Source organism: Erythranthe guttata, chromosome 5 (genome assembly GCF_056151865.1).
Source record: "Erythranthe guttata isolate IM_541 chromosome 5, IM_541, whole genome shotgun sequence".
Taxonomy (NCBI): Eukaryota; Viridiplantae; Streptophyta; class Magnoliopsida; order Lamiales; family Phrymaceae; genus Erythranthe; species Erythranthe guttata.
Window position 1 is genome coordinate 15,390,054 of NC_142537.1, and position 23,732 is coordinate 15,413,785.

Genomic DNA, 23,732 nt, shown 5'->3' on the forward strand with positions numbered 1-23,732 from the left:
TTTACCATATATAATAATAACTATTTGATAATATTATCATTGAATATTAGTTATTAAAATTATAATTATTTTTTAATTATCAAATGTGAAACTCGAATCAGTCAAAAATTTATTATTTCATTCGTTTTTTTATTATTTGTACCAGAAGGCGAAATCCCGCACCTCCAGGACCCTCTCCCTTAGCTTGATAAGAATTGAAAAGAGAAAAAAAGGAGGGGTGGGGTGCAATACGAGGACTTCCCAGAAATTCATCTATCCTAGTACTATTCTCGCACAAACACACTTCACTTCGGAGTTCAGATGGAATCCAATGCATTAATGCTGGTATGATCGCGCCCAAACATGGAAATAACAATATCCCTAGCATTCCACTCATAATTTATTCCATTAATTCATACCAATCATGCCCTTGGGGTGTCTTCATAAGAATAAATTTATGTATATTTTTGAAGAACATCACACAACACACAATATTGATATTTTGCTTGAACAAATATTATAAGAATATTATTAGTTAACAAATAAAGTTTTTTAATCTCATTTGATAATGTTATTAGCAATATTACTAATATGGTATTACTTAAAAAAAAGGTTTGGTTGAAAAAAAAAATGAAATGTAATCTCTACAATATTGCGAAAAATTTAATCATTCGTTGAAGCAAATTGAATCTAGATCAAATCCCATGAATCTTGTTTCTATTCAAAAACTCCAGGTATTCATCATCTTCGTATTTTCTCTATAATACTTTGGGGCAATAGAGATTAGTTTTCGTTTTTCTTTTCAACCGATATTAGGTTTTGCTCTCTTGTCTTCCTATGATCGTGTCTCAAGATTGAAGCACCACCGAAGTCATTTGATTTTATCTTGAATATTAATACGATCAACCGTCAATACCTGCATGAGAGGACTCGGATACAATCGTACTCTACGTATAATGTTTTATGACATAGCTAGCCGTTTTATTTATCTTATTTATTTTCTTGTAAAAAATCATTCATCACATGTATTTTATTATTATGTTTATTATACACAAAGTCATGAAATGCATGTATTTCACAATTTATCAAGAAAAAATAATTATAATATATGCAAAATCACAACATATGCTTCGAACTTATATTTTTCAAATAAGCTTGTAAAATTGAGATTGAAAAATGAAGTTACATATGGCATAAGTTAGAGAATAAAAATGAAGAATTAAATCCATTCCCCAAAAACAATTCTCATAAGTTCAACCATACAAAACCAAAACACCCCCTCAAGGTGGCTTTAGTCATTCTTGCCATCTTCAACGGGGGGCGACAGAATGACGAAAACAACCCCGAGTTATCTCCATTTTGACAGACCAAATAATATTCAAACCATCCATATATAATTTCACTAATGTAGTTAAGTTGCCTTAAGATGAGATATCTAACAACAACTCATCCAACATAGCAGCAAAAACCTCGTCTTCCAACTCCAAAGCCACCTCTCTATTTTCTTCACATAACGATTTCCACTCCCCTCGTTTTTCGATGTCTTTAATGTAAACTTCCCGGTTTTTCGGAACTTCCCATCCAAGATATAACTCGCGTGGCTTACTTCCTTCGACCCAATTTTCCGCCTCTTCTAACAACTCCTCATCAAATGATGAGTTCGAACATCGTGACATAATTTTTTCTCTAAAAAAATCCGAAAACAATTTGTCCGCCTTAATTACTTTGAACTCGTTTGATGGCAACGGGCCCATTTTGTTAAGTAAAACCAAAACCCTTTTTTCTATTTTTTCCCCCTCGTCTTCTTCTTCTTCTTCTTGGATATCGGGTATAGCTTTCAAATTGGATTCATTTTCCGAATTTGGTAGTAACGCGAATCGTTTAGCTAGATTCACCGGCTCAAGCTTAGCAAGGCAACCAAATCTCTGAATATTCTTTTCCACCACCTTGTTCTTAGTTCCTATACATGAAATTCGAATTTTAATTTTTTTTTGCGCTCGTCAATGAATTATTAACAATCCATAGAAAGTACCATCAAGTAAAATTAATATTGTCTGAAAAATCACATGTAATATATATAACATAAGAATTCGACTATTAATTCACCTTGAGTACGTGGAAGCTCGTGTTGGAAAGGAGAGGAAACCTCGTCGTCATCTTCTTCAAAAGGACGATCCAGCACCGACACGGGACTGAACTGTTCTTTCTCTTCGTTAACCGACGACCATTGCTCCGGTTGCTGTTATTTAGTCAAATGTACGATAAAATTAAACTCCAATTAATCAGAAATTTATTTTTTCTCAAGAAAAAAAAAATCAGAAAATTATTTAATTTGTTTTAAATTAAAGTAATTTATATAATTTCCGACAAGCAATTTTTGCATGATTCCAGACCATATGTAAAATAATGCAAACTCACGTGTATATAAATTAGTATACATAAAACACGTGATCATATAGAAAAAATAATAATTTTCAAGAATATTTGGTGGGTTAAATTTTAAAATAATTGTATTATTAATTAGAATGCTTCTACTGTTAAAGAAGTAAATTTCAAGACTGGTATATATAGATTATGTAAACAAAAGTCAACCCCACAACTTGACAAAAGCAGTTGACATTTGTCTACCAATTCCTAATTATTTGTTTTAATTTGAACATCATAATTAATAATTATTACATTACATACATACATAATTAGTTTGATCACACCCAGTTAAATATGCATCAAAATGTTAAATTCTGTGATAAATAAGATAAGATAAGATAACTAAAATTTGGTGCATAATTATAACAACCACTCGGACATCCGTGAATAGAAAGATACCGTGAATAAAATAATTAGGACTCGTTTGCTTGCTAAGATAAGATTAAATAACCTAATAAAACTCAATTGTTATTTTGCTTTGAAAGGTTCAATAAAGAAAAACATGCCTAGAACGCAAAATAAATCATGATAACAAAATATTTACGGGTCAATCAGGTAAATTAACGGAAATACAAAATATCAAATAAAGTCCAATTATTTGATAAATAATTAATAATCTCGCCAACCAAACGAAGCCTTAATAGCCTAATCAACATTGTTTTTGATAGAGACTAAGCAACCACACTTAAAAGTTAAATTTTGATGAAGCATCTACCTCTTCTTTCTTTTCTTTTTTTTTTTTTTTTTTTTTTGGAAGACGATGGATCACACAATTGGGTTTGTGGGGGCAATCACCGACAAAATTGGTTACACGGTATTCAATTTCTGGTCCTACCCTATGTAATGTTACAATAATAATCCAACGAATCAATATTTATCATATGAAGAAATACAAATAATGAAAAGAAAATATAAATTCTATGGAAAGGGGAATAAATGACTTAACTAAATCGAGTAATAGTTAGAAAGATGTTGATTGCATTTAACAGCCGTGAGAGGGCGTTTGCCTAATTTTATAAGTTGTTTTAAAAATAGTTTATAAGATATTTAAAAGCTTATAAGCTCTTTCAAAGTATTTTATTATTGTTTTCTAAATCTTAAAAGTTCAAAAAATAAGTTGTTGAAAAACTTTTAAAATATCTTTGAAAAGTATATTTATTATTTACCCACATTTTCACTTAAGATCTTATAATGAGTATAATTAACTTATAAGCTCATTATTCAATATGTGAAAAATTAATTCTAAAAATAGGACATAACAACTAGTGTAAGATTTTGTCACATCTTTAAAATAAGAGAAGGACAAAGGAGTAAATAAAAATAAGGTGAGTAATCAAGTACGACAGGTGTTGCAAACGGGAATACACAAGCGCGCTTTCACGCCGTTAATTCCGATAGCAGACAAGACGTGGTGGGATCCTCGCCGTTGAAAACCGCAACAGATATTTTTTTATTATCATAGAATCTAGCGTTACTCTAGTTTTTCCCTTTCTAAACCCCACACGTGTGCCTCCAGCTAATTTCCCTCCATCTTTACCGCTATGAAATTTCACTAATACCCAAATTCCTCTTATAATTTTTTAACCATTTTTCAGATTCTCACCACTATTATTTTACTATTTTTTTCAAAAAATATAAATCAATTTTTTAAATATTTCTCACATCCCCAAATTATTCTACCCCATTCAAATTCAAATGGCAAAGATGATAACAATCTAATTTACCTCTAGCTACTGAATTTATTTAATTTTAGACCTGGTGAGACACACTGAGTGATTATTAAGCGTTAATCTGCATACAATCACCTGATGTATGTATGACCGAGTTTAACATCTCATAGCATCGTGCTATATTTATCATCTTCGTCTTTTTATAAAACTAATTAAAATACTATCAAAATATTACATCAATATTTTGATATTAAATTGATGTAATAAAATATCTAGAGTGCTAAAAACTTTTGTCTAACTAGGTGAATTTTTAATACTATCTTTCATCAAATATAAAAAAGAAAATCTTATGAAATTAAGAGTGTGGACAAAGGCAGGTCAAATTTATTGAAGAAAACAAATTGAAGGTTGAGTATTAAATTCGAGTTTTAATACGCAATCAAGTTGGGTCAACAACAGACAATTAAAAACCAAAATTAAATTAATATAAATAATTTAGAGAGATATTTATTTATAATAAAATAAAATAAAATAATTATACAAAAACAAAATTACCTTAGTAGAGGAGTGGGTGCTTGCACTACTGTCACTGCTGCCGGTGCCGGTGGTTGATTCCATTGAAACGACGTCGTTTTTCACCTCAGGTAAATTCAAATTCACCGGAGAAGAAGAATTACATCTCGAAATCGCCGTCGTTGATTCTGATGAAACAATATCCGACGGCTGAGACGGATGAGCGTCCTCCTTCAGCAACTGATCGAACGATTTCCACCGTTGGATCTCCTTCTGATTCGATTTCCTCTTCCAAAAACCGCTTTTCAGGAGGATTTTCATTGAGAGGCTCCGCGGCAAAATTGGTTGCCGGAGCCTCTTCTTCTCCGCGCCGCCGCCGACGAAGGGGAGGCGTTTCACGGCGGCGATGACGCTCTGGAGCGCGGAAAGAGCGGATCTCGACGGATTCCTGAGTAGGCACGACGGACTTCTGTCGAAACTCGGGGTTTTTATCCTCTGCGGCTGCTGCTTGTTTTTGAGTTCCATTTCGATTAAGAAACGGACGGTGCTGGTTGTGCAGCATTGCTTTCTGGGGAACGATTTGAAGCCGTTGGATGAGCACGAGCTCAAATCGTCCAACAAGTAGTCCTTCAGCAACAATGCTTTTGGCAGAGAAGCCCTGGGCTTAATCAATCTCGAATCCATCTCAAAATTAAGGATATATATTATATATATACACAATTTTTTTTTATATTTTTAAAAAAAATTGATGGTTAATTTGTAGAAGAGAACATATTTTCTATCGGTGTATGAAACAAAAGGAAGGATTTCTGATGAATGCAAAGTATCATATCTCTGCTTTTGTACTGCAGAGTGATGTTGTGAGCAGAGAAATGTAGCATATGTGTGGAGCCATGTTTATGAATGAAGAGAGAGAGTAGAGAGAGAAAATTGATTTCTTTTTAAAGGGTTAAAAGGAGTGAGAGTGAGAGGCAACTCCTTGATGTGGTGATGGTCTCTAGGTTAACATAGGGTGAATTAGAACTCGATTTCTGAATTTCGTCGATTTTGATTTGGTCTTTTTCTTTTTTCGAATAATATTTTTAATTTAAAAATTCGGTAGTTTTGAGTCCTGTTTTTTTTTTCTCAAAATAATATGGATCGAAATCGGAATATATATGAAATTCTGATTTTTTTTTGAAAATTCCAATCATTTTTCAAAATTTTGTACCTTCAATATCAATATTATTATGTAGTTTATTTCATTAATGAGTTTGAAATGGAATTTTCAATTTCCACGGGTTACGATGCGACAATCCAATTTTGGAATAATTTTTGTCATCGTAGTTTTCGAAATTCCGAGTTCTTAGAGCAATTCCAGTAGTTGTGCTAAATTTATTAATTCTTATCAAATTATACACAGTAAATAGTGTTTTAGCAAACCATTTTTTCTGACTCACTCCAGCAGTGGTTGTTTATATTCTAAAACATCACTTGATTTTGCCATTTCATCCCCTTGGTGTTTTAAATTGACAAGCCAAAATTTATATTATGCCATGTGGTCTATAATATAAAAGAGCTGCTGGAGCTCCAATTTTCAGTAAAATTTGCTGAAATTTAGCATATAGCACAACTGTTGGAGTTGCTCTTACTTTTTCGGGTTTTTTGAAATAGAATGGAATTAGTTTTTTCTTAATTTCAAGAAATAAAAGATTGTTATTTTTTTTTGTATGAATTTCGATTTGCGATTTCCATTCTAGTTACACGAGAGACGTAAAGAACAACGGGTTTTTTAGCATAAGGGAGGAAGAAGAAGCTTGGATGCTTCTTGTTGTGGGTTTTTTGAATGTCAAGTTTGATTAAACAAAGGGATTAAGTTCTGTTTGATAGTGGATTAGTTTCAAATGGTGAGATTAGTGTAACCGAAAGCTGATTTATATTAAATAATTAAGAAGATTTTTTTGTGAGTGATTTGGTTGCAAATATGGGGCTGTTGGGGCTAAGGAATGACCAGTTCTGACCAGAAGTTGACCTGGTTAATTAAACTAATCATGCTTAATGTGCTCTTAATTATCACGCGCTTTATGTGTCTCAAAGCAACTTAACAAAGCAATAAAAGCTTCTCGTGAGTTTTTAATTATTTATTTATTTATTATTTAATTGAGATATGAAAATAAAATATGTAATAAAAGGTGTGTTGGTAAGGGTGACAATGTGTAACATTTCCATTTGGGTCGGGTTTGAATAAGCGAAATAGTTTTGGAACGGGTAATGAATTTAGACTTTTATAATTGGGTGGTTTTGAGTTGAGTAACGAGTTTTGTAGAAATCGTTCAAAAACTATTTAAACTAAACAATGTCATTTATTATGTATCTAATAATTGACTTGTTTATTTATTAAAAACTAAGTTACGGTGTTCAATTCTCGAAAATATTGGACTTTCCATTTTTTACAATCTTTCATTTCAAAAAAATAAAATTCGACTTTTGGGTACTGATATGCCTAATTGGGTCAACCCAATGGGCCTACAATTTCTTTATTTACTGGGCCACGAGCCCAATATCGAAGACCATTATCACCGAGGCCCAATCACCTTCAAGTAAGGTTTGGGCCCGACAATATCAACTAAGCTATAAATAAAGGTTTGAACTCATTCCTTAAGGTACGTATTAATTGAGTAATACTATCAACTGTATTCTATGAACTATTTATATGATCAGCACGTTCTTCCTTGCGCGCCGGCTTCTATACTCGGAGTACGCGCAACTCTCACTACTCTCCACCAAATTGCGCGTAGATTTTGACTCGCTTCACCAAATCGCACGAGAATTTCAACGCGCTACACCAAATTGCGCGAGCTCTCCAACTAATATAAATAGTCCAGAGAATACAGTTGATAGTATTACTCAATTAATAGGACGTACCTTAAGGAATGAGTTCAATCCTTTATTTATAGCTTAGTTGATATTGCCGGGCCCAAACCTTACTTGAAGGTGATTGGGCCTCAGTGATAATGGTCTTCGATATTGGGCTCCTGACCCAGTAGATAAAGAAATTGTAAGCCCATTGGGTTGACCCAATTAGGCATATCTAGTACTCTTATAGCTGGACGCAGGTTCCAATGATCGAGCTTTGACTCTCTGGTGCTTCAGCGGCGAAAACGCCTCTTTTTTTGGCTTTCTCTATCCACAACGCTGGAGCATCAGAGATTTTGCATGAACATCAACTTCAAGTTCGATTTTAACCTTTTTCCTGTCCAATTTTTGAAAATAAGGTCAAACATGAAAGTTATAGTAGCAAATTGGGTTCGATTTCTAATATCACTTGAATCAAATCAATTGTGGTTAAAATTGTGGATTATGCCAAATCTGTTACGATATTTCTTCTTCGGAAGTTGATTTTCCTTTCGAATTCACATTTTTCACCAATTACTCATCTACTTAATTCTATTTATTCCACAAAATGAATAAGAATACGAAAAACACATAAAACTAATAAAAATAACGAAGAACCCAACAATGAAATAAACTTGAATCATATATTAAAACAAAACTACTACATTTATCTCTTCATAAGTGCACATTAAGCATAAAATTCATAAAATCACTTTCAGATGGAATCCCCCCCTCCAGTTCACTGATTTAAACTTAATATCGATGGATCAACTTTCAAGAATTTTGACCACTTCTGCCGTTGACCGCCGATCAATGGCATGACTTTTCTACCTACCTTTTTTTTTTCCCGTAATTTTATATACCGGAGTTTTACCACCCATCAAAGCCATTGATTTATTTTTTTACTATACTAATTTGTGTGAGTTAGTTTATAATTGCATATTTGACTGTTTAAATAAAGGGATACAAATCTCAGGTACATAAAAAAATAATGTCATACTCCCTTTTTTTTTCATTTTATTTGTCTTTCTAGAAAAAAAAAACATTTTAAAATAATTGTCACTTTAGGATTCAAACGAACTATTTATTGTGTTTTTCTCAATTATGTCCTTACTACTCTTAAAAAATTAATGATAAAACATTTATGAAAGCGGGTTTTTAGTCACTTTTTAATGATTTTTTAAAAAACATGCATATATATTAATTTTCTTATTATTTGTGAATTAACCTAAAACGACAATTAAAATGGGAACGAGGGAATAATAAATTGTTATTTATGAGCCTATTAATAATATCCAATAATATATTTCAACAAAATAAAGTTACTAAAAGATCATAATTAAAATCAGTAGCATGCATTACATACTTAATTCTTCTACTTATATTTTATTATTTTACAAAAACATAAATCAAAATTAAAACCAAAAACCCAACACATGATATAAAAAGCACGTGTCAAAATTATTTGACTAATACACACTAATTTACTAGTACGAATATCCCTTTAAAAAGTTCTATCGTACGCCAGAATCTTATTTGTCTTTTTTGGTAGGGGACTATCGTACGCAGGGGTCAAAATCTTATTAAATGGAGTAACTCCAGAGCTCCACCTCAGCATCGCTCTCCACGTCATCCCAGTTGAAAGTCCACGGCGGCGGCGGCGGCGGCGACATCAGAGCTCCCTCCGCCGCTCCCCCGATACCCAAATCACCACTCATCTCAAAAACACCGGAGTTCATAGCCCGAGACTCGTCCTCCTCCGCCGCCGCCGCCACATTCCGATTCACCAAAACCTCTTCCGCCGCCGCCGCCGGCGGAGGGGGGCGAAACGCCTCCGCAGCCTCGACGGCGGCCTTGCGGATGTCCTTGGGGTTGGTCGACGGCGGCACCGGCAGCCGCCACACGGAGTCGGCGAAGTTGAGGCAGGCGGCCTGCCCCCTGAGGGCCAGCGCCGCCACGTCGTGAGCCCTGGCGGCCATCTCCGCCGTGGGGTAGGTACCCAGCCATATCCGGTTCTGCTTGGTGGGCTCGCGCAGCTCGCAGACCCACCTGTCGGAGTTCCTCCGCCGCACGCCGCGGTAGACGGGGTGGCGCGTCTCCTTGAACTTCTTCCTGCCGGCGCGCTTCTTCGGGTGGCTGGACGCCAGGATCACCTCCTCGTCGGAGTGCGAATTCTTGAAAGAATCCATTATTTTATTTAATTTATTATTAAATATATTTAATCTGTGAATTTAATTTGAAGCCTGAGAAAAAAAGATCAAAGTGTGAGAATTTATATTTAATTTTGGTGGGAAAGGATACGAAATGGACACGCAGTGTATGAGGGGATGCCAGCCTGGCAGGAATTGGTAAGCTGGATTCAAATAGCTTGATCGAGAAGGCTTAATAGTGGGGCCCACACTTAAATGAAAACGTGCTTCTATATTCTTATGTCGCAATTGTTTATCATTTTAATGAGTATTAAGAAGTAACGACACACTTATTTTATGTTTCAACTGAGGGAAATCCTACGTGTAAAAGAAAGAAACGTTGAGCAGTCCTAAAAAACCTTAATAGTATTTTTATAATTATTTATTTTTAATATTTTTTTCTATAATTTTTCAACCATCCCATCTATCAAAAGTTGGTTGACCGATAATTATCGATCAACCAACTATATTATTACTTTTTTTTATTAAAGTATAAAATAAAATGTGTGTTTTCTTAATTGCTTTGAATTTCTTAATTATAATTTTTTTGTCAAATTGTTATCAATTATTTTAAACTGATAAATGATGATCGCGTAGTGGTATTACGCATAATGTGCATATTTTTACTTCAGAATTTGATTTTTTTAAGTGAACTAGGTGCCGGGCATAATCCATCATCTGACCCATTCTGGAACCAAATATTTGGGTGTCAACCATCAACCGACCCACATAGGTTGAGTCGGCAACGGTTTTCAAATTTGAAAATTGGTAGGATGGGTCGGGTTTTAGGCTGATAATCGACCGACCCAACCCAATTTCAGCCCTACCGACAATTGTAAGATCCTATGAAAATTTAAAAATCTTAATTATGAAACAATCGAAATACAAAAAATGGCCCAACTTCAAAAAATTTATTTTCCCAAGATAAATTAGAAGTGATTAAAATTAGTTTTTTATTACAAAAACTGTGAACTATGTAAGAATGGCTAGATAAAAGATAATGGTTTTTTTATGCAAGAAAAGCCTTGTTTTTCTACCGATCAAAGAAAGTTCTTGAATGATGGTTTTTTACACAAGAATATTCCGAGATGATTCGAGTTGATGTATTGCTGACCCCATCAGAGGTAATAGGGGGGTTGCGGAGCCCCCAAGAATTTTTTAATTTTTTTCAAGGTTGTAAAAAGCAGTAATTGGGTTCGAGTCGGTCAGGCACCGACTCACGATTAATCGGTGCGGCGATGATTAATCGGTGATAAATCGGAAATAAATCGCTTTTTAAATTTAATATAATATATTTCTAAGGATTATTTATAAATACTCCAAACATATATAAAAAGATTTAAACATAGTTATATCTCCATCATGTATATATCCTAATAACATAATAAAAGTTTAATAATTATAAGATCATAATACATAAATATCCTTATAAAATATAAATAAAAAAACAATCTTTTTGAATTTACATTTATTTCATGAACATTGTTGGCATACATCATTAGTTCTTTAACAATAACAATTAACATAAACAAAATAAGGCATAAACTCATATTTTCTTTTATTAAAATCTAACTTTTATTTTGAATTAAAAAAAAAAAAGAAAACGCCGATTTTTGACCGATTTTTGTCACCGAGTTTGACCCGCCTGAAAGGTTTGACCGCCTCAGATCGCCTAATACCGCCTCACAGGCAAAAAACCGATTTTTCAAACATTTACATTAAAATCGTAAAGGTTTTAGACCGCCTCCGCCTCGGAGACCGATTAATCGGCCGCCTCGGCCGATTTTTAGAACACTGATTTCTTTTTAGTAATTTTGAGTAATATTTTTAAAATATAGGTTTTGGCCCCTCAATCTTTTGTAAATATGAGTTTTGACCCTTTATTTTTTTATTTTTTCTCTATTCTTTCAAGTAAATTTATATACTTTTACTTATTAACTGAAACCGAAATCCAAACCAAAACCGAAATATGAGTTTTGACCCTTTTTGCTTCTTTTTTAATGAATTACTCCAAAAAAAATTGGGGGCGATGCTCCCGAATCCCTTCAAATTTTAATCACCCTCCGTGGATTAATTCATAAAAACCTGACCCCTAATTAGATTTCCTGTTCCGCCCCTAGAGGTAATTGTGGTTTTGATATTAGGTTTTTCTTGAATATTCATTATGCTCCCATCATAATCTTACAAGATGAGCTAGAATAAATTATCAAAATTATTTTTGTAAATAATATGGGATGTGCGGAAATATATTTTTGACCATTTGTTGGGTGACACGTACGTATACTCTTGTGATAAATGTCTTGCCATGGCTGCAATTTTTGAAATATTATTGAATATAGATTATGATTTTAAATTATAGGGTAAATTACAAACACCCCCCTGAGGTATGACCAAATTACAAAAACATCCCTCTTGTTTGGATAATTACAACCACCCCCCTCAACTCATCAAATTTAGTGGAATCTTCGAGATTATATGGAATATTATCACTTTTTTACCCGTTTTATCGCATTCAAACTCTACATTATGAAGCAAGATGACCATAATATGTGATTTTTAGCTTGTATATATCAGTTTGTGGTGCAACGAAAACTGTATTTTTTACACAAAGAGTACAAACTAGAGCACATTTCACGGAATCTAGATGACTATGTTGAATTTGGCACCATAAAGGTAAGAAAAAATCATAGTTGAGGGGGGTAGATGTAATTATCCAAACAAGAGGGGGGTTTTTGTAATTTAACCATACCTCAGGGGGTGTTTGTAATTTACCCATTATATGTTTATGCCTCATTTGGATGGGAATCGCGATCAACCATTGTTAACTAAATAGTTAGATTTTGTTTAATGTTTGTAATAACTTATCGGAGTCGCCTGTAAATATTATGTTATCATGAGTACTTATCCTGTTTTCTAGGTATGTCTTCATTGAATCTTCCAAAATTCAATAATACAATTGAATTTCATTAGATTATTTAATCTTATCTTAACTAATCTTATATTGGCAACCAAACGAGGCATTAATGACTAGTAGCTTGGGAGAATGAAAACTATCAAATAATTCCCAAAATTTACAAAAGACGTATCATTGACAAATTATGACCACCCCTGAGGTATGACTAAATTACCAAAAATTCATTTTGTTTGGGCAATTACAGCCACCACCTTCTTTTATATTTTTTTACATAAAATTTATGCAATTTGGTTATTTACCGAATCAAATCGTATATTCAGTTTCGTAAACAGTATAAAATGTTGGCATACCGAAATTTCGATTCGATTTTACCGAATTAACATCTCTAAATTTACCTCTGGAGGATTTTTTTTCGTAAGATAATACATACTTGAGGGAGTGGCTGTAATTACCCAAACATGAGGGTGATTTTCGTAATTTGACCATAACTCAGGAGTGGCCGTAATTTGCACTTTTTTTTATTTCATTTCAAAGCAGCACGTGTATCGACATAAATATTGATACTAATCTTTAGTATTAGTGATGTATAATAATTTATAGAAAAAGTATAGTATAAATTAATAATATATACCACGTAAAAAACGTGTGAAATGTGGGGGCACTTATTAATTACTCCAAGTTCGTCCTGATGTTTAAATTAGGTGATGTGTGACAACCAATTTTGCAGTGTAATATGATGGAACTAATTAATGTATTTGTGTGGGGTACGAACAACTTCCCAATATTGAGTTAAAGCAGTGTCCAATATGAGTTAGCTACTTTTGGCTGAAAATATATAGGGCTAAATACACTTTGCACCCTTAAACTATAGGGTGGTAACACTTACCCCCTTAAAGTTACAAATGTAACACTTACCCCCCTCATTAATGAATTTAATGATAAAACTTTGACTTTGAATGATGTGGTATTTTTTCTTCCCAAATTGTCCTTCTAGCTATTATATTGATGCATATATAATAAAATATTTTCAATAATATTTCAAAAACTAAAATTTATAAAATAAAATAATTATTAAAAAAATATTTTGATTTATATTTAACTCCACATTTTAATTACTATAGATCCTAATATAAATAAAAATCTCAATATTTTAAAAAATATATAAAATACGTTAAACATTCACAAGAAAAAAATATTCAAGACTTAAATGGTCAATTTTTTTATAATAATTATTGATTTGAAAATTTATTTAAGTTACTTAGATATAAATTTTAATAAAATAATATTTAAATATTTAGACGTTTAAAATATAATTTCTTATTAACTTTTGAATACATTTTGTGATTCTCAAAGTAAAAAGTGAGATGATTATATTAGAGTCATATACGCATTAAAATAACTATATAAACTATAAAATTATAATTAAAATTCGAATCGTTAACTTTTTATTAGGTACAAATGAACATAAGGTAAAACAAAAATAAACTAAAATTCAATTTTTTTTATTCATAAATTTACAATATTGAAATAATAAAATTAAGTTTTGGCAAAGTTGCCGAATTTTTTCTTATTACATATTCATTATTTATTTAATGGCTAGAAGGACAATTTGGAAAAAAAAAAATGCCACATCATTCAAAGTCAAAGTTATACCTTTAAATTCATTAATGAGGGGGGTAAGTGTTACATTTGTAACTTTAAGGGGGTAAGTGTTACCACCCTTGTAGTTTAAGGGTGCAAACTGTATTTAGCCCAAATATATATATTAATGAACTCTTGGTACTACTATACATATTTATCTCATTTGGAAGGGCTAAATGAAAAAGGGGAAAATTAACAAGAACCCATCTAGAAATATAGTTAAGGGAAACTCTCCTCCCGAAAACAATTAGAGAAAACACCTTTAGTTGTTAGTTGTTACATTGGATAATCAATAAAGGTAAATTATCAATCATACCCTTACTCATAAGTCATAACTGATAAGTGTTCGTTTTGCACGATTTTTGCTTATCGAATCTTCGAGTTTTGGTCTTCGTTCGTCCGAGTTTCGGCTTTATTTGTATATATTATTGCGTTTCTTGTTTTATTTCCTTTTTTTAGGTTTTGTTAGCTTTTGTTGCCAAGTCGAAGCCATTTGGAAGCGAAACCGATTTTTCAAGCCGAGAAAGTGGTCAATAAGACCCAGATCGCGATCCAGGGAAGTCGGATCGCGATCTGGGGGCAAATTCCAGTAGCAAGCAAAGTTCTGACCCAGATCGCGATCCAGGAAAGTCGGATCGCGATCTGGTGTCAAATTCCAGTAGCATCGGGATTTTGGGGCCAGATCGCGATCCGCACTTATTGGATCGCGATCTGGAAGGCGGTTCACGTTTTTTTTAAAGAAGCCAGATCGCGATCTGGCTTTATTGGATCGCGATCTGGCACGTTTTTCAAGGATAGATATTTTAAATTGCAAAGCTTCTTGAGGAAGCTTTGCAATTTACTATAAATAGAAGCTAGCCCTCACTCTTCATTCTTCTTCGACTTTTTACGGTTTTCGACGGTTCTTCGCGGGAATCATCAACGGGGGTTCCGACTTGGGTTTTTCTTACGCAATTTCTTTACGTTTTGTTCTTCATTTCCTTTGTACATTCTTTTGATACTATGTTTGTTATGAACTAAGAACATTTTCTTCGAGGGTAATGAAGCCTTGTATATATTGATTTCGATCGTCATTTCTACTTTCTATTTGTCGTGTTTTGATTTCGTTTATGTTTTCCTGTATTAAATGCTTCTGATTGTGTTGATCAGCTCTCAGACTGATATTAAATAGGAATGAACTCGAGAGAGGATTTCTTGTTTGAAGTTAGGAAAACATAGCCCGGGGTGTGGAAACGGAGACGTGATGCACTTCGGGTAGCCCTTAAGGACTTGACCTAAATGCTCTCTTAATAGCAGGTTCTGAACGGAGACGTCGGACCTGTGGGTAGACTCTAGCTACACTGGAGACGGGGGTTAGAGTATATTAGCGTCTGGGTTAACGAATAGGAACGTGATTTTAGATGGTGGATTTGTCGATCGTTGTTGATTATACCTAGGTGGATTTGGCCCTAGAAGTCCCTTTTAAATCGAAGTCCCCCGCGTTGAGTTGTCGTTACTTTATTTTACGTACATTTTATATTTGCATGTTTACGTTCTTGCATGCTTTTAAATTAGGGTTTCTCACCAATCCACTTATTTACGATCGGCTAGATAATATAACGATAATATAATTACACTACTCAGCATTTGAATCTACAAGGTCCCTGTGGATCGATATCCGGAACCACTGTTCTGCAAAATGCGATACCGTATACTTGCGGTAATTTATACGTGAGGAAAACGCGTATCAAGTTTTTGGCGCCGTTGCCGGGGACCAATTTGATTTTATCTATGTTGATAGTGTTACCAATTATCTGAGTATTACTTTAGCCATTTACTTGTTTTATTTTCGATTTTTACCTTGATCTTAACCACTCACTTTGTTTATGCCCAGGCGTCGAAATTTGGAAATCATACCTTACGATCCCGAGATTGAAAGGACATTACGTAGACTAAGGGCCACGCGCAACCAACAAAGTGAACCAATGGCCGAAGATCAAGGAAATCCAGAGCACCTGGCCTTTGAGTACGATCAAGAGCCAGGACGAGATCACGAGCAGCCAAGACCGAACCTGCCACCCGAGCGAACAATGCGAGAATACCGAACTCCAGCTATGAATGAGAACTATTCGGGAATCAGGAAACCGACGATAGCCGCAAACAACTTCGAGCTGAAAACGGGGCTAATCAACATGGTCATGGCGAACCAATTCTCCGGAGCAGCCACTGCGGATCCGAATCTCCATCTTGCCAATTTTTTGGAAATTTGTGACACGATCAAAGTTAACGGCGTTTCTGATGATGCCATTCGGTTGAAGCTATTCTCATTTTCTGTCAGAGACAAAGCGAAGAGTTGGCTTCTGAGTCTCAATCCAGGATCACTCACCTGTTGGGAAGAATTATCACAAGCCTTTCTGGCACGATTCTTTCCACCTTCGAAGACCGCACAACTACGAAGAGATGTAGGCAACTTCAGACAGATGAGCCAGGAGCCGATGCACGAGTCTTGGGAGAGATTCAAGGACTTATTACGACAATGCCCTCAACACGGATTCAACCCGTGGGATCAAATGGAGTTATTCTACAATGGACTCGATCAACCAGCCCGCTCTCTAGTCGATGCTGCCTCAGGTGGATCATTGCAAAACAAGACTCCCACAGACGCTCGAGACATTGTCGAGCGAATGTGTGAGAATGCGTACCATTGGCCGTCCGAACGAAGTGGTGTGCAAAAGGTAGCAGGAGTCCACCAACTCGATCCTTTAGCCGCAGTTTCAGCACAATTAGCGATCCTATCAAATCAGGTCGCCCAAATTTCAGTTCGAGGGCCACAGACCGAACGAGTAGCAGCAGCAAGTTCCTCGCAAGCCACAAACGACGATTGGGAGCAGGCACACTTTATGAACCACCGATTCAACAATTTCCGAGGAACCCACAATCAGAACCAAAACCCTACTCATTATCACCCGGGAATTCGGAATCACGAAAACTTCTCCTATGCCAATCCGAAGAATGCTCTACAACCACCTCCCGATCTCAACCATCAAAGAGAGCAACGAGGGCCAACGTACGACGAGCGTCTTCACCGACAAGAACAGGAAATGGAGGGCCTGAAATCAACAATGAAGAACATGGAAAAGCAAATAGGGCAAATCGCCCAATCCATGTCCACAATGGCCAAGGGTGGATTTCCGAGCAATACCGAAGTCAATCCAAAGGAAAGCTGTCAAGCCATAACCACCCGAAGTGGTTTGCAAATGACCGATCCTCCTTATCCAACAGACGAGTCACCAAGACCAGCTGTTCAATCGACCCCGGCCGAGCCGGAAATTACCATCTCAGGGAGTAATACAAAAGAGGCTAGTAAGCCCAATAACATTTCTTTTCCTGATAATCCTCCTCTTATGATAACTCCCATTCCTTTTCCAGAAAGACAGAAGAAGAAGAAGTTCAAGGATCAATTGAAGAAGTTCATTGAAAAGATCAAGCAGATTCGAATCAACATCCCTTTTGCAGAAGCCTTGGAGGTAATGCCAAACTACACCAAGTTCATGAGGGAAGTCCTATCCAAGAAAATTCGAATCGAAGAAGACACACCAGTGACACTCACGGCAACTTGCAGAGCCATTCTTCAGTCGAATCTACCACCAAAAATGAAAGATCCAGGGAGTTACACTATTCCTTGTATTATTGGCAATTCTACTTTCGATAAAGCTTTATGTGATTTGGGGGCAAGTATTAATTTGATGCCTATGTCTGTGTTTCTAAAACTGGGCTTAGGAAATTTGAACCGCACTCGCATGACTTTACAGCTAGCTGATCGTTCATTGAAATATCCCGATGGGATTGTAGAAGATGTGCTAGTTAAAGTAGATAAATTCATTTTGCCTGTTGATTTTGTGGTACTTGAAATGCCTGAAGATGATGAAGCACCAATCATTTTAGGTCGTCCATTCTTAGCCACTGGTAAGGCGATGATTGATATGGAATTAGGATCTTTAATGCTTAGGGTAAATGGGGAAGAAGTTGTTTTTAATTTGACAGATGCATTTAAACACTCTGAGCATGTTGAGCATTGCAGTAGAATAGACGTGATCGAGGACTGTGTTTCCTCCTTTTTTGATTTGTTTGAATTATGTGATTCTGTTGAGCACTGCATTGTTAACTCTATTGATTTGCATTCTGCCTCCCCTGAAACCCCTATTGAAAATGATGTGCTTGATTGTGTGTTGTTTCTTGAGTGTGCCGAGATTTTAGGCATAGACGAGGTAGGGATCGTCCCCGAGATACCAGTTAGTGTGAAAACGGCTCCCGTACTGGAATTGAAGCAATTACCGGATTATCTTTGTTATGCTTTTCTTGGAGCAGACAAGACTTATCCGGTGATTATTTCTTCTAGTTTGAGCGAGTCCGAAACAAACACACTGCTGGAGGTCCTTAGAGAATATAGGTCAGCTATAGGTTGGTCTATTGAGGATATTAAGGGAATTAGCCCGTCTATTGTTCAACACAAAATTCTAATGGAAGACGTCTATAAACCAAGAGTCCAACCTCAGAGGCGGTTAAACCCGTCAATGAAAGAGGTAGTCAAAAAAGAAGTCTTGAAATTGTTAGGCGCTGGTATGATTTATGCAATTTCTGACAGTCCGTGGGTCAGTCCGGTGCAGGTTGTGCCAAAAAGGGGTGGGATGACGGTTATTGTGAATGACAAAAATGAACTTATTCCGTCTAGAACAGTCACTGGGTGGCGTGTGTGTTTCGATTACAGATTATTGAATGCAGCCACTAGAAAAGACCATTTCCCCCTTCCCTTTATCGATCAAATGCTAGACAGGCTAGGAGGTTTCGAGTATTACTGTTTTCTTGATGGTTATTCGGGGTACAATCAAATTTCAATCGCCCCGGAAGACCAAGAGAAAACTACTTTTACTTGCCCCTACGGTACTTTTGCATTTCGTAGGATGCCTTTCGGTTTGTGTAATGCGCCTGCTACCTTTCAACGTTGTATGATGTCTATATTTCACGATATGGTAGAAGAGTTTCTTGAGGTGTTTATGGATGATTTTTCTGTGTTTGGATCGTCTTTCGATCATTGTGTGCACAATCTAGAACTTGTTTTGAAAAGATGTACAGAAACGAACCTTGTTTTAAATTGGGAAAAATGTCATTTTATGGTTCGTGAAGGTATTGTTCTAGGCCACAAGGTCTCGAAAAAGGGTCTTGAGGTGGATAGGGCAAAAATCGAAACGATTGAAAAATTGCCTCCACCGAAGGATGTGAAGGGAGTTAGAAGTTTTTTAGGGCATGCTGGGTTTTACCGTAGATTCATTAAAGATTTTTCGAAAATAGTAAAACCATTATGTCATTTGCTTGAGAAGGAAGCTGTCTTTGATTTTGATTCTGCTTGTTTGCAGGCTTTCACGTTTCTCAAGGAGAAGCTAACCCAATCACCGATTATGATTACTCCCAATTGGGAGGAACCATTCGAGATCATGTGCGATGCGAGCGACTATGCTGTAGGTGCTGTATTGGGACAAAGGAGGGACAAAATCTTCAAAGCCATCTACTATTCGAGTCGTACACTTGACCAGGCACAGAAGAACTATTCAACGACCGAAAAGGAAATGCTTGCAGTCGTTTATGCTGTTGACAAGTTCAGACCGTATATTTTGGGGTCTCAGGTGATCATTTACACAGACCACGCAGCTATTCGATACTTGTTCGCGAAGAAGGACGCCAAGCCCAGACTCATCAGATGGGTACTACTACTCCAGGAGTTCGACTTGGAAATCAGAGACAAAAAAGGGAGCGAGAATGTGGTAGCAGATCATCTTTCCAGACTCAATTTAGAAGAAGTTCCAGCCGAAGGAAATATTCAGGAATCCTTCCCAGACGAGCAACTGCTCGCCATTAGTACTCACACTCCGTGGTATGCTGATATGGCCAACTTCTTGGCCAGTGGAATCATTCCTGACGATCTATCGTATCACCAAAAGAAAAAATTCCTTCACGACAGTCGTTTCTATCTTTGGGACGAGCCATTGCTTTTCAGAACCGGCCCCGATCGAGTCATCCGAAGATGTGTTCCGGAAACAGAAGTACGTGAGATTCTCACACATTGCCACTCTTCACCCTGTGGCGGGCATCACGGGGAATCTCGCACAGCCGCCAAGGTTCTGCAGTCAGGCTTCTTTTGGCCAACCCTTTTCCGAGATAGTTACGAGTTCGTGAAACGGTGTGATCGATGCCAACGAACAGGGAACCTATCCAACAAAAGCCAAATGCCTTTGAACAACATGCAAGAGGTGGAGCTTTTCGATGTTTGGGGCATAGACTTCATGGGACCATTCCCTTCTTCGAACGGAAAGTTATACATTCTGCTTGCCGTGGACTACGTGTCCAAATGGGTCGAAGCGATTGCCACCACGGCCAACGATGCTCGTACGGTCCTCAAATTCTTCCACAAGAACATATTCTCAAGGTTTGGGACACCCAGGGCGATCATTAGCGATGAAGGATCTCACTTCTGCAACAAACTGCTCACTAATCTCACGAACAAGTTGGGAATCCGACACAAAATTGCGCTTGCTTATCATCCACAGACAAATGGCCTTGCTGAGTTGTCAAACCGAGAAATCAAACAGATTCTGGAAAAGACCGTGAGCACGAACCGAAAAGATTGGGCATTGAAGCTCGATGATGCACTTTGGGCCTATCGAACCGCATTCAAAACACCGATTGGGATGTCTCCGTACAAACTCGTGTATGGGAAAGCGTGCCACCTGCCAGTGGAATTGGAGCACCGAGCTTATTGGGCAGTCAAAAAGCTCAATTTCGATCAAACAGCTACCGGCGATCGTCGATTGCTTCAACTCAACGAAATGGAGGAGTTCAGAAATGATGCTTACGAAAATGCCAAGATTTACAAAGAAAAGACGAAAAAGTGGCATGACAAAAGAATTACGAAGCGAGAGTTCCGGGCAGGTGACCAAGTCCTGCTATTCAATTCTCGGCTACGACTATTTCCGGGAAAGCTCAAGTCCCGTTGGTCGGGACCATTCGTAGTCCTGAGCGCCACCCCACAAGGAGTTATCGAAATACGAGGACGAGACGGTCCGTCGTTCAAAGTGAATGGGCAACGAGTTAAGCATTATTACCCGAATGGTGCTCCCGAGGAAGTGGAGCGTGTCGCACTAATTTTCTCCCAATAAATCCAAAAGAAGTCGAGCCGTCGACTGTAAAACAGGCGCTAAATGGGAGGCAACCCATTGTTGCTATTATTCTGTCATTTTCTTTTTTTTTCTTGTTTTCGTTTTTATCTTTTTTTTAGCTTTTTCGTGCATTTTTATATTATAGGGTTCAACATCTCTATCTCACCCCCTTTTAAATTTTCATTTTGGCAGATTTTAGGTGTCCCGGATCGCGATCCAGGTAAGTCGGATCGCGATCTGGGGTGTTTTTCCAGTGGCAGCCAGTTTTGGGCCCGGATCGCGATCCAGGTATGTCGGATCGCGATCTGGGACGTTTTTCCAGAAGCGGCGGATTTTGGGCCCGGATCGCGATCCAGGTATGTCGGATCGCGATCTGGGACGTTTTTCCAGAAACTGAAATTTTAAGGACCAGATCGCGATCCAGGGTAGTCGGATCGCGATCTGGGGCCTTTTTCCAGAAGCTGCAAGGTGAGACCCAGATCGCGATCCGGGTATATTGGATCGCGATCTGGGGCCGAAAACCAGTTCAAAAGTCAGCCCTCCCCTTTCATTTCCTTATTCCCCCTTTTCTAAATTCCAAACCCTAACCCCTCCCCAACTTCAAAATTCTTCAATTTCTTTCATAAAAAGCACATCAATCACACACTTGATCATCACAAATTCACGATTTGCACATTTATTCCAAGAATTTGTGGGTGAATCTTCAAAAGGTAAATTTTCAATCTAATCCTCATTTCTTTTATTTTCTTCAATTCTTTCGAATTTCCCCAAAATTTCATGTTTTTTTCCCCTTGTTTGTTAATTGTGTATGCTTGTACGTGAATTTATACTTGGTGTTGGGATTCAAAACTTGAATTTGCGGGTGAACCAATGTTTAGATATAGGAATTGCCCTATTGTTCTTAATTTCGAACTAAAGGATAAAATAAAGACTTGAATGACTTGGGTTGATTGTTTAGCTACCTATTGTTGATTGTGGTGGTGGATTCTCACTTGGGTGTTGTGATTGATGTAGGAGGAATAGGTACCAAACAACCGGTGGAAATCAAAAGGATTACCAAGTTGGGCACGCCAAGTGTTCGACAAAATTCCCGAACCAACTTCCAAAGGCTTTCGACCCTCCATCTTGCACAAAGTCGAACGAAATGACGTCGCCGGCCAAGAAACTCTTAAAGACGGGCGAAACCACAAAAAAAGCCCAACCCAAGGAGAAGGCACCGGCAAAGGGAAAAGCCGCACCGAAGAAAAAGGGAGCTTCTCGAGGCACGGGAAGCCAAGAAGGCACTTCGAGCGCACCACCACCATCTCAGGTACCGGAAGAGCAACAAACCCCACGCACGGGAAACGTGCAACTTGAGATGGGATCCCGGGCTAATCAACACACCATCCTTGACCGCGTAGTCCTCGAACCGGGAGATGAGCTTTTGTACGTAAACGTCGAGGCAAAAAGGGAATTCATACGTCGCCACAGCCGACCGTTTGTTCCAGAAAGGGAATTAGATCTCGATGGCATGCCAAGAGATTCGATCTTCGAAAACTTTGATCGTCGACAATGGAAGTACTTGGCCAAACGACCGGAGGACTACAACGAGAATCTAGTGAGGCTCTTCTATGCCAATGCCGGTTTTCACCCGGGGTCGGTGGTCGTTCTTCGAAACCAAGAGGTGCGCTATGACGCTGCTACAATCAACAAGTTTTTCCACCTACCCGAAGTCCCGACCGAGCCGTTTCAACAACTGAAGATGGCAACGACCTATGAGGAGCTGATTCAGACTCTTTGCCCTAGGGGTTCGAAGTGGGAAAAAGGGGAGCACTGGTTTCGTCGGGGAGAACTTTCAAGAGAAGCGAAGGTTTGGATGTACTTCGTCAGTAGCAGGCTCATGCCCACAAAATCGACGGCCAAGACCTATGCCCCACGTCTTACACTGATGTACGCCATTATGAAGAGGACACCTGTGAATGTGGGCGCGATCATACACGCTGAGATCCGACGATGCTTAGGTGATACCTCTCTAGGTCTGATGTTCCCTTCCCTTATCACTACACTGTGTGATCGTGCAGGGGTCCCCACATACGCGGATGACCGGCTCACCAGGTCACCACAGCCTATCTTCCCTTACCACAAGCTCCAGCCAGCGAGTGGACCCCTAGGCGAGGGCGACTCAGACTTGCCAGATGCTGGTCCCTCAGGTGTTCATGCGGCTCGACCAGAACAAAGGGGCAGAAGAGGCAGACAAGAAGCAGAACCACAGCTCCCGGAGTATGTCGGCCAATGGATGGATGTTATGGAGGAAAATGTGGGATGGTTCAAGAAAATGATGAAGGCCATGGCTGCA

The 23,732-nt window shown here is 37.4% G+C and overlaps 2 protein-coding genes, 1 non-coding gene and 1 pseudogene across 3 annotated transcripts; 1 reads left to right on the top strand and 3 right to left on the bottom strand.

Annotated features, from left to right (window-relative positions):
• Positions 1–219: 219 nt before the first annotated feature.
• Positions 220–338, bottom strand: LOC148770739 (5S ribosomal RNA; annotated as a pseudogene).
• Positions 339–1,185: 847 nt separating this feature from the next.
• LOC105966373 (uncharacterized) lies at positions 1,186–5,603 on the bottom strand. Its single transcript, XM_012990934.2, has 3 exons — positions 4,632–5,603; positions 2,086–2,218; positions 1,186–1,939 (listed from the first exon to the last, which is right to left on the bottom strand). The coding sequence occupies exons 1-3, from the start codon at positions 5,271–5,273 to the stop codon at positions 1,401–1,403; spliced, it is 1,314 nt and encodes a 437-aa protein (XP_012846388.2). The 5' UTR covers positions 5,274–5,603; the 3' UTR covers positions 1,186–1,400.
• A 3,166-nt stretch (positions 5,604–8,769) lies between these two features.
• Positions 8,770–9,703, bottom strand: LOC105966364 (dehydration-responsive element-binding protein 1E). Its single transcript, XR_016031142.1, has one exon. It is a non-coding gene; the product is annotated as a dehydration-responsive element-binding protein 1E (transcript).
• A 5,525-nt stretch (positions 9,704–15,228) lies between these two features.
• LOC148770740 (uncharacterized) lies at positions 15,229–17,515 on the top strand (the record flags this gene model as incomplete). The annotated part of the gene is made up of 1 exon (XM_088818032.1): positions 15,229–17,515. A coding segment is annotated over exon 1 (1,443 nt), but the record flags the coding sequence as incomplete, so codon positions are not given.
• Positions 17,516–23,732: the final 6,217 nt, after the last annotated feature.